General features: G+C 36.3%; 1 protein-coding gene across 14 annotated transcripts in view; it reads left to right on the top strand.

Annotated features, from left to right (window-relative positions):
• The window catches only part of LOC120623638 (probable phospholipid-transporting ATPase IA), a 97,408-nt gene that overhangs the window by 73,297 nt on the left and 7,826 nt on the right, over positions 1 to 16,285 (top strand). For 7 of the 14 annotated variants that reach the window (XM_039889737.1, XM_039889743.1, XM_039889739.1 and 4 more), the window contains 6 exons: positions 577 to 695; positions 1,352 to 1,486; positions 3,924 to 4,022; positions 8,540 to 8,599; positions 12,915 to 12,955; positions 13,950 to 14,041. In XM_039889737.1, coding sequence (XP_039745671.1) covers positions 577 to 695; positions 1,352 to 1,486; positions 3,924 to 4,022; positions 8,540 to 8,599; positions 12,915 to 12,955; positions 13,950 to 14,041 — 546 coding nt within the window. The remainder of the gene's footprint in view (positions 1 to 576; positions 696 to 1,351; positions 1,487 to 3,923; positions 4,023 to 8,539; positions 8,600 to 12,914; positions 12,956 to 13,949; positions 14,042 to 16,285) is intronic. The other 7 variants (XM_039889741.1, XM_039889746.1, XM_039889747.1 and 4 more) reach the window with 7 other exon arrangements.

Here is a 16,285-nt window from a genome sequence, read left to right as displayed (position 1 = left end):
ATTTATTATGATTTGTTTGGAGCCGGTATAATGGCATACATAACACAAGGTACATAAAAAAGGAAACGGCGGGTGAACTGCTAGTGAGCGCAAGCGACGGGCGTTCAGCGAATCAACAGATTCAGTCAGATGTCTCGAGTGCGACAGCCGCGGAAACGCTCGCCGCCCTGCTCCGGTGCCGGTTTGTAATCGGTCTCCATTGTGTCGACCAGCCGTGTCCCGCGAAACTGATATGAGCTACGCCGGATTTTCTTTGAGTTCAAAACATAAAACTCACAAAATTCACCAGTATGTTTACAATTTATTTTAGAGCCTATTTAATTGGTTTAATAGGGTATATTGTTATTTGCAATAGCAAAAACGCTATGAGACCTACGTGAACTGCAAGAGAAGAGGTAGTGCCGCATTACTCCCGTATGTTTGTCAGCTCATTCGATATTCCTACAAATAAAAATTTGAGTTAGTACATTCCACATTGTGTGATATTTTGTTGTGATTGTTTCTAGTTGAGAATCCTCGTGTTTCCCGTATATAGCAGATGAAATGATTCGTTAATAAAAATAACGTAAATTGCAGTTCGTGGTAGCGACGGTATGCCTGAAAGCAGGTCTAGCGACGCACTCGTGGACGTGGGTCACGCACGTCTCCATTTGGGGCTCGATAGCGCTATGGTTCCTCTTCATCCTCGTTTACAGGTGAGTGCTCTATGAAACATGTCATTATAAATAATTTAGTGCTATGATGAAAAGTTTAAGAACATTAGTTCTACATTACAGCCAAGCAAATGCAAATCTGGCTTGGTGTTCTTTCAAAGACACGCCACTCTAAACTTTCGAAGTTATGTGCGTTTTTTGTACATGAATTACTGAAATCACTCACACTAGCAATCTGCACTCGGTTAGCGTGGTGGACAAGTAAACTATCCTTATTCGCAGAGAAGACCAGTGCCCTGCAAGATTTACACACTTTTTCTTCTCCCACAGTTTTATTAATCTTCCGAGCGTGTTGGCGCATAGGTGGATATAACATCCGAATAATATTTACATGATAATAAACTAGATTTACAGACATAGTTCAGCGAGTCGTGGAGCTAAAGTGACAAGGACACATAGCTCAAAGAATTAATTGGGGTCTTAAGGTGCAGGCATGGCGACCACGCACCGGTAAACGCAGTGTCGGTCGGCTCACAAGCTAGTCGTTGGGAGAAAACTCTAAAAAAGACCTATGTCCAGCAAAGGACGCCAATCTATTGAATTCATGGTGATGGTGTAGCAGACTTCTGTTGCCGAGCTTTGGCAGTTGGACACGTAAATTGTATGCGTCCAGCCTACGGAGTGATTGTGTGTCGCAGCAACCTGTACCCCACGATCCTGATCGGCGCCGTGATGCGCGGCATGGACCGCATGGTGTTCAGCTCGCTGCTGTTCTGGCTCGGCCTGCTGCTGGTGCCCGCCGCCACGCTGCTGCCCGACCTGCTGGTCACCGTGTGAGTAGCTCAGCATGCGCTGCCCGAGCGAGACGGCATCGCGGTACTGCCATAGAAGCCGAAAAGCCAGGCTTTAATTATCAATTTTCTGATCAAAATTCGCGTGTGAACCATAATCGTAATGTCTTTCAATGATGCGACAATAACTGTCTTATATAGGCCATATGATGAGTCAAATTAGTCCTATATCTAACTAGGCTTGATCTTATTCAAGATCCTAAAGGGCTTTCATTACTTAAGTGAAACTTCTTTGGTAAATAGTTTTTATTTTTTTTTATTTATTAAATTTTGCTTGAACATGGTACAAAAAAAAATAGTTGTGATCTGAAACTCGATGAAACATAGTGTCAGGCTCCAAAATAAACGCTATTGGTGAATAATGAGTAACTGAAATAAAGCCTACAAATTAGCTCTACAAGATTTATTTTAAAGGCCTACAAGTGTTACAACCCCATCACTTCTGAAATAAGAACATGTTTCTTTTCCCCCCTACTAGTTACCCTTGACAATAATCTCGCCGGATGATGATGCAGTCTGAGATAATAACATAACATCCTAAAGATTTAATACTCTAGGTTCTTGTATATAGAAAATTTGACCTTGGTGAGACAATATATTCATAACTTAGGCTTAATGTCTTGAAATAATGTCAATTATCTAGTTTTTTGAATGAATACTTCACGAATTTCTAATAGTATAGCCCCAACATTGGGATTGCAAGATGGCCGAAAGTGCTGTCCCCGAGAACACCTGCGGCCCGCCAGCTGCATGTGTCGGCTTCCTGCTCGGAATAGTCGTTCTGTTCAAGTTAATATTTCCTATTATTCGATAGTATCCGTTTAAGATCACGAGCGGAAGGAACCTCAAGCGATTCACTTGACTTTACTTTCATTTTGGAAACCAAAGTCAGCTACCACGGTTTGTAATACGTATTGGTTGTTATCCATACTAATTTCATAAATGCGTAACCGGTCCTGCATTACCGGTCTACGCTGCAGTTTACCGATTCCGTTGCTTGATTTTTTTTGTCTACCCGCGTACTGTAAAATAAAAATTTGTTTTTACTAAAAAACTATGTAGCTACGCATAAGTATTATTTTAGATCGTCGATAGTACAAGTTATAAGTATAGTATAATTTATTTGTATAAGTGTGAATAACGCGCTTGCCATCGGAAGCAGCACGTTTATATAAGGTAAAAAAAAGTTTTACGTTTATTTTTGGGGAGGTGATAAGGTTAAGTTTTTGTTGTTTTATTTTTATTTTATTATTCAGGCGTGTTAGCCTTTGTAAACATATGTTTACAAAGGCTAACACGCCTGAACAACAAAATATATATGTTTACGTTAGCAATAAGAACATATTATATCTATTGTCCAATATTGTTACAGTTTATTGGCAAAATAAAAAACTCTTTAAACAAAGATGGGTTATTAAAAGACCGAAACGCGAATAGTACCTAATAAAGTGACAGAAGGCACTTGATTTTAATTTCGCTTCTGATAGGGCTGTATCTGATTTATTTCAGTAAAAACTATGGCAGTGGTTTACAGGGCATAGGGCGGTAGAGCGACAAGGTTCCTTCCACTTGATATTTTGAACGGAAAATACTAATAATTACAAGCAATAATTGTCTCGTATTTGTGGTTTTTTAGCCCGTAGTAGTGTAGGTATTGAAAGTATAAGAACTAGATTATAGCATCGATTATAATTGCAGTGTTTTCGTTAGATCTATATATAATGGTATTGCAGCATACTGAAATATATGTCAATAATTATTAGTCATTTCGTAGTACTTCTTAGATGTTATTTAGAATTCGGATTTCTGAATCCCACTTGAGTTACATATAATATTTAATGTGTAGTTAGTTTATCCGAATTCCATGGAGCAGATATTCAATATTAATATAAACCGTATCAAGAAATAGTGTTTAATTAGGTTGTAAACAACTTAATTCAAGTTTAACGTTCCAAAAATTTATAAAAAGTTGAATAAGTGCAAATGCAGATGCAAAAAAATAAAGATATCGTTTTTGAACATCCAAATTCTCCATTAAGCGAATGTTAGTATATAGATATATTTGAAAAGCCCGTTTGTGGTGACGTCTGACCCATTGTGAAACGGGCGAGCGGACAAGTGAATTTTACAATTAAAGAGCAAACAGCATGAATTTTGTTTTGGCTGAAATATAATGAAAATGGATTTCTACCTCGCTATCTTGACATCTCGCTGCCAGTACCTTAATTAAGTTCAACAAAAAAAACAATTGCGTTCTCTAACAGAGAAATTCAAAAACCTATACTGGTTTAATTTTATTTTTTTAGACATTTCGTATGGGTATAGACACTTTATATTACTTCTAATAGATTGCGTTCTTTATGTGGTACGAATTTAGCCGAGTCATCTAGTTAATAATATGTGGTGTGTTTCGTTCCAGTATACATAACTCTGCGTTCAAAACCATGACGGAGGCGGTGCGCGAGAGTGAGATCAAGAAGCGAGACCCCGCCGCGCTGCTCGCACAGCCGCGACACTCGTGAGTACCTGTGACGTCACATCCGCCGCCACTCATCATCACCGCCACACCAGTCACTATTTGTCACCGGCCATTTGCACATCGTATTCAATTTAGCGTCTTAAAGTTCGTAATACCCGCAACCTATTGACGTGCCACTGCTGCACAGACCTCGTCATAGGAGAGACGGTTTTAGAGCTACGCTACCCACTACGCTGCTTCAATGCAGGTTTTAACGACTATCATCACAAGGATGTGATAATAACTGGAACCGACGGCTTAAAGTTCGTTATACAGTTCAGTAAATATTACTTTTTATTTATAACAGTATCTTAAAATCTTACAAACTATTGAGTTCTTGTTAACAGTTAAAATGTGAATGACCGCTGACATTTCGAAAATAATAAAGTTGCATAAGAAACACCAATTTTTGATATATTTTATCTCTTCTAAAGATTAGACTTAAATTATCCCAAGAACAAGCACTTTTAAACTAGATTTAATGTTGCCCCTGTTAGTAAAGTAACAAAATAGCGCTATTTTCTAGTAAGTTATATAATTGACATTAAGTTTTATTTTAACCTCGTCCCTGAATTGATGTTTCTTATAAAATTAGTTACATTATTCATTTTACTAAAATTACTGTGATATTATAAATTTAAATATTATAATTGGTGATCTTTTTGTGTGTGTGTTTGTTCCATTTTCGATCGTATCAAAGTGTGTAGGTGTTAGATATGTTATTAACTAATATAATATATCTATTTCTTTTTATATATATATATTAATTAATATTAGTAATACATTCGTTAGTTAGATATAATATATTTATATGTTTATATCATAGCTAAATATTTCGTTACGAATTCTAGCAAACTGTGTGTCCTGATTAATTCTCGAACCAAAACATATAAAAATACATTTTTTTATAATATAATATTACATAGCTAGAACATTTTATGTTACAAATATCTCTCTAATTTCCTTGGAAAATTGTCAATTTTAAATTAGTTAATTCTTACGGTATGAATTTTACTATAAATTGTGCTAATAAAAAATAGTATAAATATCTATACACGCTCATCAAACATATCAACATTATAATCGGTATATTGTGTATCTAATCACTCGCACTATAAATATGTATTTAAATCATTTAATTTTATTTGCACCAAGTATTTTAGTGTAATATATGTAATAATTAATAATAATAATATACTATATGATGTATCTAATTATGTACATATTACATCACATAGGTTTCAAACGAAATATATAAGTAGCACTCTCGCATATAGTCCGTTGATTTATAACATGAGAAACTTATTACTGCATTTGATAAACTCTATTACTTTCAAACAAAGTTACCATGGATCGCATACTTATATATACTGTCCCAGTTGCAACAACATGTCAATTATTAAAGCGTAAGTTATAAATCGACGGACAGTTTGAAAGTATCAGTGTGTAGTGTGCACGCATGTAAGTCAGTGTAACTGTGTAGCAAGTGTACATGTATTATCGAGTTGAGTTACGTTTGGTTTGCTTGCACAGACCCCCTCCCTTCCCGCACAGGGCCGCCCCGCGCCCCGCGTTGAGATAACATAACGGCACGAATACCACTTTTATTCTAGTTTTTTTTCATTGCCTGTAAGTATTTAACTACGTGGCATTTACAATTATTGTTGCCAACCCCTAGTTGAGCTGAACCCTTGTAGGTTAAAGATAATTTAATTGTAGTATTGATTTATTTTGCTTACCGTAGCCTGCGTGCAACATGAGGTTTATCTCTCCTGTGTATTGAAAGTTTTTAGGTCATTTCTGCATTTCTGTATACAATAAAATAAATTAGTGTTTATTATTTTTCTAGTCCTAATGATTTTGATTTAATGATAGATAAATTAAGAAATCGTAGGTTCATAAAAGTATGACACTCGGTCCAATTATTAGATAATGTTATAGCGTAAGATAAGCGTAGAGTACTGTGTGGCGTCGTATAGTGTCGTGGCGTGAATTCCGTGCCTGCTAAGAAGACAAAATGAAAAACGCATTGCTTTCAAAAAATCTGGTATTTTACTAAAATATCTGTTATTAATAATCTTATTTTGATAATATTGTTTCTGGCCTCCTTAATGAAACATCTAGTCCATCTTGATGTGGGCGCTTTACCATGGGTTCGGAACGAAAAGCGAGAAAAAATCAGAAAGATACTTAACAATTATTATTTTCTAACATGTAACAATTTATCAAACATTATTCTATTTTGTTAGAGCTTAGCTTCCTAGCAACTTTGTCATTGAGAAATTCATCAGTTGTGTAGCAACACTTATGATAAATGAGTTTTCAGCACATTTTTTAATCTTATTTATTGATAAAGTCTTATATAACTTGAGGAGTCATGGTATAGACTGAACCGATTTGGATTTTATTTTAATTTATTATATTGTTGGTCAGATTCAATGTTGATAATAATTTAATCAAAAGTCTGCGAAAACAAACGACGTACTCGACAGAAAAAGTAGTCCTTGTCCCTCGTGGTGCTATTGTTTTATTGTTTAATATTGCACTGAAAACGATGACAAACCACTTGTAGTACAAAACACACTGTAGTCAGGTTATAAAATTTATTTTAATATATAGGATATAATTGGTTCCAATAGGATTTTTCGAAATGCAATGCGATGCAAAGAACTGCACCTCTGGGTGTCCATAAAAAGTATAATTTGGTGGTAACGTTTAGTTCGTGTTTACATACGAGTAGAAGTGTCACATCGGTGGATTTGTTAGCGAACACATGCTCAACTCGGTGGTGTGCACAAGGTTTTTAACCGGGGTACGATAAAAGCGGAAAGCGGAAAATAACATGAATAAAATACCCAACCAAAATATTATTTATTCATTTTAATATGTTTTTATAGTCTTTATTGTTGGCAACAGAAAAACATCATCTGTGAAAATTATGTAACTATCACGGACGGACAGACAGCAGAGTCTCAGTAATAGCATCCCGTTTTACCCTTTGAGCACGCCACTGGTGCAACATCTTAGCGACGCAGTCATCTAGTCGGTCGGGTCGTGTCGGGTGTTATCTCAGCGCGGGGCCGCTGCCGCGGGTGGCGGCGTGTCTGACGTGGTTGTGTGGCGGCGCAGACGGGCGCGCGTGTGGGCCGGCGCCGGCGCGGGCGCGTGGCGGCGCCGCGTGGCGCCCGGGGACGAGCCCCGCCCCGCGCGCGCGCTGCACGGAGCACGCGCCGGCGGCCCGCGAGACCCGCCCGCCGGCAGGGCGCGCCCGCGCGTCTCGCACGTCGTCTGACTCGCCGCGCGGCGCCGCTGAACCATACATATCTCGTACTAGCGTCGCGGTTGCGACCGAATCGCTCAGTGGCTAGAGAGTGCAGCTTAGTTAATGAGAATCCAAAATAATGTTTTCGAGCTATCAAGCGCAATGTCGAAATATTAGTTGTATGTGTATTGTAATTACGTAACGTTTAGTTGTTAATAAAATTGCAGATTTTCTAGAACTACGCGCCGCGAATACGAAATAGTCACGATACTTTCGCTCGTGATGTTGTTGGCTATCCCTCTTAAAGTGAGGCTGCGGATTCTGTTGCATACAAATTTCTGAACTAAAATGACGGATTTAAAATTAGTCCTTTCCTTTTGATATTTTTTCCCGTAGTTTAAGAATAGCACCATTTTTTAATTTTCATTTTAGTTTGGGATTTTTTTTTACGATTATGGATCCAACGAGGTTTTCTAAGAGTCTCCATACCTTTATAGAGGCACATAGATTTCTTCACTTAACAAGTCATTTTAAACGCGACCCTGTTTCTTAAAACACCATAACGTGGGTCAACAGGATGTTTTAAGAAAATAAAAGTATTTAATGTTATCTAAAATTCTATTCCAAATTGCCCGCTCTTAACCATTATATTTAAAATTTTCCGTACAGTCTTGTAAATGCTTGGTGTATTTACAATTCTGTAAATGATAAAAGGGGCATCACATAATATTGTTCTAAAACGTTAACACTATGCGCATTCATGCACAAATTTAAGTGGAATTGAGTTATTTTCACACAGTCTACCAAACGTATTATGTGTAATATAATACATATTAGATAGGAACAATACTGTATCTGAATCCTAGGGCTAGTTTTTGCAAAATTTATCCAACTCCTTAGATCGTATACAACTTATCTATATCTTATAACATTATTGGTGACACACGTTGGTTACTTGAAAAAATGATATTAATGGCTTGAAAACGTCTATTTTTATTATAATTTTTTTTTTCTTGTCTAATTAATTGAGAGTGCACTCTCTAATCCATCTGAAACATGTTAATAGACAGGTCAGGACAAGTATTTCGTGTTAGCAAAAGACGTTTTTACGTTCCTATTCGCATTCCTTCCAACACGCCGGCCGTGGTACATGGCGGCGGTATTGGTCTTCGTGATATTTTGATACTAATTTATTGTACTCGCTAGAGATATATGTATAGTTAGTATATTGGTAAAATAAAACTAATGTTAACAGTGTGTTTTCAAGTTGGACTTACCTGAAGTGTTATGTGCGAGGAATGACGGCTTTTATGTGGTAAATATTGTTTTTTTTTTTTTGCTAACGGCATTTTAGCAATCATACAGTTTTGCCATCGGGTTCTTTGAAATGTGAAATAGATATACCCTACTTTGACAATACATTGATGTTATGTCCCCAACGGCAAATGCGTGAGTTAATCACATATCAACAGTGTCGATGTAAAAGACCATAAATCGATATTGTCATAGTTTTATCGATTTGTGTAGACCGTAGTAGTAGTTAGGTGTCTGGGTATAGCTACGATTTTAATCTTTGCTTTTATCCCTAACTGTATGATTACTAAACTGCGGCAGTAGCTTGCGTGTGTGTGCGTTATGTAAATGCTACTTAATATGAATTCTTACAATTAGGAATTAAACGACCAAAAGTGAAGGCATTTAAAATACATTAGTGGATAGTTTTTTTTAAATTATTTGTTGTATAGATGCAAGTTGTTTATACGGTGACTGTGTATTTATTTGATGTATGGAAAATGACCGCAAAAGTTCTGAATAGTATAATATTTTTACTATAATTGATGGTATCAAATGCCGAATAATTGTTATTTATCTAAATTTCTAGGAAAATGATTCTAAATAACAGTGCGTTGTTACACGCACTTATATATCTTTGTCGTTACACTTGCGTTGCAACGCAATTATTCCGATAAGAAGTAGATAATCAATGCGTTTTGATTCTACCCGCGACCGTGTTTTTACTCTTACTCCTTTTGCTCGTCGAAACTCTCTTTCCCAAATCTCTTAATATGATAAAATTCAATGAAACATACTATGTTACTTAAACTTAAATAAAGCTATCCGAAATCTATATTATTAGAAAAATCGTAAAAGAAATCACACTTGTAATTTCGAAAATTTAAAATAAGGTAAAACTAAAATATTTACGGGCGACTCTTTTTAGTTTTTTTAATTATCGACTAAAAGCAATACTTACCATTATTATTTCTTTGGCATTGACGTTATTTAAATTATTTCTATAATGCGTTATTAAAACACGGGATACTATTGGATAAAATTAGGTCTCCAATCGGCGTTTATTAAATCAAAATGATATTCCGACTTCAAAAGGCTGTAACTTAGCTCACTGTAAATTTTTTACCATCACCCGCTGCCCTAGCTCCTAACTTGTAAATACGCAGTACTTCTGGTTTGCGATTTTGGTTTCTTTAAATATATACTCGACAACATATAAACTTCGGGTGTCTTTATGCAACACTATCGACTTTCTAAAAATTTTGGTTTTGTTCATATCATCGTCCTTTTTCTCTGTTCGAACCTCACGTCGCAAAAACTAAATTTATCAACGGTATTTCTTTTACACCCTGTTCCATCAGATCATTTCTACCTGCCTGCAAATTGTGGTATCACCTTCCACCATTGGTACTACCTCAAAACTCATTTGGGGTTTTTCAAGTAACGGGTATACCAATTCTTTAAAAGTCAGCAATTGGTTGCTCTTTTACTAATGCAGATGTTCATATTTATCATCAAGTGCTGCTACTTGCCTGTAAAAGTAGCCTCAAAAAGTTGATGTATTTTACAACCATTTTTAACAAAGCTCCCGTTGGTAAATCAGAAGGTTTTCGATTAACGTGATGAGTTCAGCAAAGTTTGGTGCTAAGGTAGCTGTGTTGTATATAGACTTTGTACTGATTTTTAGTACGCTAGTGATTTTACGCGTTCCTGTTTTCTACTATTACATTTTTACTTGTTGTGTGGTTTTAGTATAATCAGGTAGTATAGCAATAATTTTTCTATTCTAGAAACAATATCAACAACCATTAATTGTCTCAATTGTTGGTCTCAATACACTGCCTTGAGACACTCCTAATTTATTTTTAAAATTGTTTAATTTTAAAATTGAGAATCTCCTACTTTTTCCCCTTTTCCTGTTTGTGAATCAGTGGTAAATTTAAAAAGTTTTATACTGGGAAAGGCAATTACGGCTCTTATGCATTAAATGGGTTAGTAATATTTTAACTTATGAATACATCTGAAATAATGATATTTTTTTGTATGCCACATACAAAAACCACATACAAAAATGAAAAATGCATACTTCTAGAAAGAGATTTATTTTGAATAAAAAAATAACCCCATCTTCCATAGACCATGGCCATTGCATTCATTTATGGCCATAAGATATGGATTTCTGACAAAGAAGCTGCATTACAATACTTTCTCGAGCAGGTATTTCTTAGTTTGATTTCGAAAATAAAGTAGAAAGTGGTAAATTTTTGAAGGTTTTTAACAATTTTATTTTCAAATAATTTAACACGAAGAGGGGAATATTTACTAGGAAAAAATATTTTTGTACAAATTATATGTAGGTATTAGAAATACTTAAAACATTTAAGTTTTTCGGTATTTTAAGTCCTCTTAATAATTAAGAATGTGTTTTGTTAATTCGATTCATAATAATTGTCTATTGATTTACTTACTAAATTAATTATCATCAAATGATCTTCCAAGTGGTATATAATCTACATTTAATGTAATGTGTACCTAGCAACCGTGAAATGTGTAAATACAACCTTTCCTTTTTACTTTTGCTTTTTTTATGTATATTAGATGTTTACTTTTGCACCTATTTATGTTTCCGACGCACATTTAGAGCGCATTGTAACTTACTCATTGAAAGTCTCTTTTATTTTGTTCATTGTGAACTGTATAATTCTCACATTACATCAACTTTTTTTTCTAACTAGTATCCATATGAAGAAAAACTTCAGCTTGTATTTTTTAAATCAAGTTATGAGTTATCCTAAGAGTTAAAATGCAATACAAAAAGGCTGTATAAAGGTAGTATTTAAACAACGTGAGAAAATTATAAGTTCAGTAAATACTCTATTTGGTCTTTGTTACAATTAAAAAAGGTCAGAATCGAATAAAGTTTCCGAATAAGTATAAAAGCTTATAGCAGTCGAGTTATCAGATATATCGTTTTAGTTCTGCTGAATTTAATGCCAACAGCGATGGACGCTACAGCGCTACTAGAAATGTGTTGTAAAATGAAACGCGAAGTAAAAGTGTGAAATGAGCATTACGGAGTATTTTCAGTAACCCTGGGATTTAGCTTAAGTTCTATTTCCATAAAACTTAGCGCGGATTTAAGCAAACTATTCGTTTTAAAATGCATAATTTTCTTTTCAAGTAATCTTATAGTTCGTACAGACAAACTGTCCTAGTCGTATAGATGTCTCTAGGTGCTTCACAGTAAATCCACCATTATACAGCCAACATGAAGTAAAGGTAAGGTTGATTCCCAATTTACATATAGATCCATATTAATGTAATAATAAAACTTTTGTAGTGTATGTATGTACGTACAGTAAGAGAGGGCTATTTACGTTGTTTGTAAGAACTATTTGTATTGAATAAAGTGTTGATTTTCAATTGATTGTCTCTATTTTATAAACTATGTGATATTCTGAACTGTTCCGTCGGAAAACATTCTCGAAACATCGTTAAATTGAAAGACTAGACTTGCTTGAATTGCGCACTGCTTGCTCACTGTATCCCCCAGTTCCTCTAGAGCACTGTGGCCACTGATATCAATTTACTTGCTTGATGTCTTAACAGAACTGAAAGGGATACTACGGGCATGCAGCGATCAAGCTAATGTTTCCCTTCAAGATATTGGAGACGTTATAGTCCGTAACGACCCTGACTTTATAAAATACTACTCTACTTAAAAATACTCTAACTGATTCTCTTGCATCAATCATATAAGTAGTCATTTGGTCAAAAATCCTGACCCTTTCAAAGTCAAACCTGATTCACGCACGGCTTTTATGAAGTTCGTCGGACGTTCAATTTTGGCGAATGTCATCCGACTGCTGAATCGAAGCCTACTAATAATATGAGTTTCGTAATTTGCACTTTTCATTATTCAGGACCAATCTTCACTTTGGCAACTTGAAATAAATACTAAAATGTAAAAGGAAAATTGTATACCTGAATAAGTTTTACATTTTATATTGAGTTCTTGTTTACGCAGGGATCTTCACTATGGCATTTCAATTTAGAGATATGTGTACAAAAAACTGACCTATATTATACTAAGGTTAAATAATGGAGGTCAGCTATACAAAAGGATTGGCACCACGGACCCAGTTTATACGTCACATATTCTGGTTAACAGTGGGACACATTTACAATGCCATAGGGAACTATGTGCTGGGTTTAGAAATAAATTAAGAGTGTTTTCCGACATTCAGAGTCTAGCATGTGATGTGCATAATGGGTCTGAGGTTGGTTGGTTGGATGGGCATGAGGTTGAGGTGCTAACAGTCTGGTGGTTTTTGTAGCGCGACGGACGCGCGGCACGCCGTGGCCCGCCTGGCCCAGTGTAAGTACGGCATGGCTTTGCATGCGCTGAGCCTGTGTCCCTGAATGCATCGCATCGCATCGCACACACTACAGACCGGCGATTCCCAAAATGTTTACATTTTACATGTTATACAGCCTTTTCACGCGCAATTAAAAGCCAAAGCTCACTCGAGTAAGCGTTGCTGACGTTTACGACTGCCCTCGAGAAACTGTTACCATGATTAATATCCCCTATCCCCGTAATCAAAAACATAGGTCTCTTAGTGTTTCCGTTCGAACAGTTAAAGTAAAATCAATGGAATTTACTACTTAATACTGGAACGTTACTGGAGACTCAGTGATTTCACTATCAGTTGTGCAAAAGTTTCTTAACAGAGACTAGTTTAATATTTGTATGTTTTAAAAATCGTGCGTTGTGCAGAGGCATGCAATTATTTTGGGAAACACTGGTCTGTAACCCTTTCTATCGGCTTGCCGCACGCTGCGAGTGTATGCCACGCTTCACTTCATTAAAGACGAATACTCACCGTCGGATCACGATTATTTCGTAGTTCTTCGATGCGCGAAGCAGATTATATGGTTGTTGAATGAATTTATTCAAAATTGTGGAAAAAATTTTACTATCTAGGATATAATGCTTTTTAACACGAATTGATTTGTAAAACGGATATACATATTATTGTAATATATAACAATATTTACTGTTTTTTACTACATTATAATCGCTACTGTCGATGAGTGTTTATCATTTAGGCTATAAGTCATTTAAGAAACCTCTTTTAAAAAACCATGCTGCTTTGAGCAAAATTTTATTCGTCATAAGTATATAATAAGTACAGCATTTCAAATAAACGATCGGACAAATACGCTAACTGAGTTAATTAAAGCAGCACGGTTAACAAGAGATTTCCCGGGAAACCGTATGAGGTCATACAAAAAGGAGTTGATCGCGGCTCGATCCCACTTCTGCGTATTGATTCGGTAACGTTCGGTTGTCCCCGGCGCGGTGGCAGCCTCACGGAGACCGCGCGCCTGCTGCAGAACGTCCGCAGCGTGTTCGGGCGCCGCTCCGCCACCAGGGTCAACATGGAGCTGGAGCTGTCACGTAAGTGCGCGCGCCCCACCCCGCCCCACCTCGCCCCGCCCCGCCCGGGACGGACGCAGACCGCGCATCAGCTGCTGGCACGCCTTTGAACTTCTATGTCTTTTGTTTGTTGATTTTACATTCCGTACTATGCAATGGGAACGATAATTCTAGAAAAATAGGAGTATAAGGCACTTACGCCGTATTTCGTTCGGTATTTCCATCTAGTTCTGTACCCTGGTGGGAACATATTCCTGGGTGGGTTTAGAAGTCGGCCATTCACGGACCAACAAGAGCTTAAATAAATCTTTACTAATTTAAATATTTCAAGAAAAGAGTACTAATGTTTATTTTTTTAATAGATTTTTAAAGATTTGTACGACTCTTCTATAACAAACCAAAGTCAACGATAGCCACTCGTAATACGCACAAGTCAGCTGATGCATTGTGTACTACCCTCCCTGGTTTTAGCACACACCACGCTCCATGCAACCGTGCAGTGCCAGGAACGCGACCAGAACCTTATCGATATATCGCTCGGAACATTTTACATACATAAATGCTTATAACTCGCAATGAGCATGTCAGCTACCAGTTTTATCTTACTTTCTTTTCGACTCCAACACTATTTTGGAAATTTCAGCAAGTTTGTATTCTGCGCATATCATACACCGGGTAATTCGGTTAATTGCCAGGTCTTCGAAACAGACTTGTAAGAAACTTGAAAATCAAGATAAAAATTTCTAAAGTTACAAAGACAAACGACACGCCAGGCAGACTATCGACTCAACACCGACTCGACTCAGATTAAAGCAATGATATGTGATCTTTATATCATGTTATGTAAAATAAACTTTGAGGAGTGGTGACAGGTGTCTTACTAGCATTACTGAGAACAGTATTATTTCGGAATTATAAAACTTATCTCGAGGACGTTATGGTCTTTGGAATAAACTGTTATTTTTAAATAATACTGATTTAAGCGTTAGTAAACACCCATTAGTCTTTATACGACGTGGTACAAGTCATACACTTCAAAAAACACTTTATATCACATGATGTAAAGCTAACGTGTCAATGGTTTATTTTGAGTCGAGTCGGTGTTGAGAAGATAATATGGTATGCGATTGCGAAGGCTATAAAGTAGTTTTGAAAATACCTCGTTTTGAACGACGTTTGTTTGCGATACGAATGCCTTAAGCGCTATGCATGGAGCATCGCTTACGCATCTCTGCGCGTAAAGACATGCGTTTTGTTACCTTTTTATTTAGCTAAGACAATATAGACCAGATATTGGTTCACCTAACACTGCACGGTTCTCTGGAGATAGACATTAATACAATTTTCTTCCCTAAGCGAAACTGCAGAACTACGGATTACGGAGGTATCATATTGCTAGTTTTAATATCAAGCTTGTTTTTATCTTTAGTACCTACACTTGTGTTTTGCACAATTAGAGAACACGATCAGATATAAGAATGCGCGCTAATTACCTTGTTATGAAGTAGATAAATTATAGCTAAATATTGTGTCCCATGCAAATGTCCCATGTTAACGATTTATAATTTCTTATTTTAAAAACAAATTATAACTGGAAGTACTTAATTTTACTATGCATCTGTTTTTGAAGGACTTGTGCAGCCACATTTTTGCTTCTCCGGCGTCTGACGTATATTTCGTGTAACAAAGTTTAATGTTTGCGGTTTTGAGTTTATGCAACAGGTTTGAGCAGGTATGGTGTACATCACTATATATTTGTGAGCTGGAACCATACGTGAGAAGCTGGTGTAGCGCACATCAAAGTCGAGGTTTGCGAGTTTTCTCGAGCCAACTAAGCGGGATCGGTGTTTAACTCATATCTAACCTGATAGTTTGTAGAATTTCTAATTTTTAAAAGGAAATATTGAGTCGTAAAAAAATTTACTCTAATTTTATTACTCTTTATGTTATACTAGCTTTTGCCCGCGGCTTCACCCCGCTTAGAGTCCAATTTTTGATTTGGTCAATTTTACAAAGGTTTAAAAAAGTACCTTGCTGCTAATAGAAAAATATGAACTATAAAACGTATTTATAGACAATATTCTTTACTGATTTGTCAGTAGGTGTCAAACCACTGGGTGAGCTTAGCTTAGTGAGCAAGCTACGTAGAATTGCCCATGTGAGAAGCAGTTTTCTCTCTTGAGACTTGTTTATTTTGTACATTGCAAATATACTTTGTGGGGACACTGAAATCGTTTGTAAATTCGGAACATCGTTCGGAAAAAT

This window comes from Pararge aegeria, chromosome 5 (assembly GCF_905163445.1).
Source record: "Pararge aegeria chromosome 5, ilParAegt1.1, whole genome shotgun sequence".
In the NCBI taxonomy this organism is placed as follows: Eukaryota; Metazoa; Arthropoda; class Insecta; order Lepidoptera; family Nymphalidae; genus Pararge; species Pararge aegeria.
The sequence above is the reverse complement of the archived record's forward strand: the minus strand, read 5'-3'. Positions and strand labels throughout refer to the sequence as shown.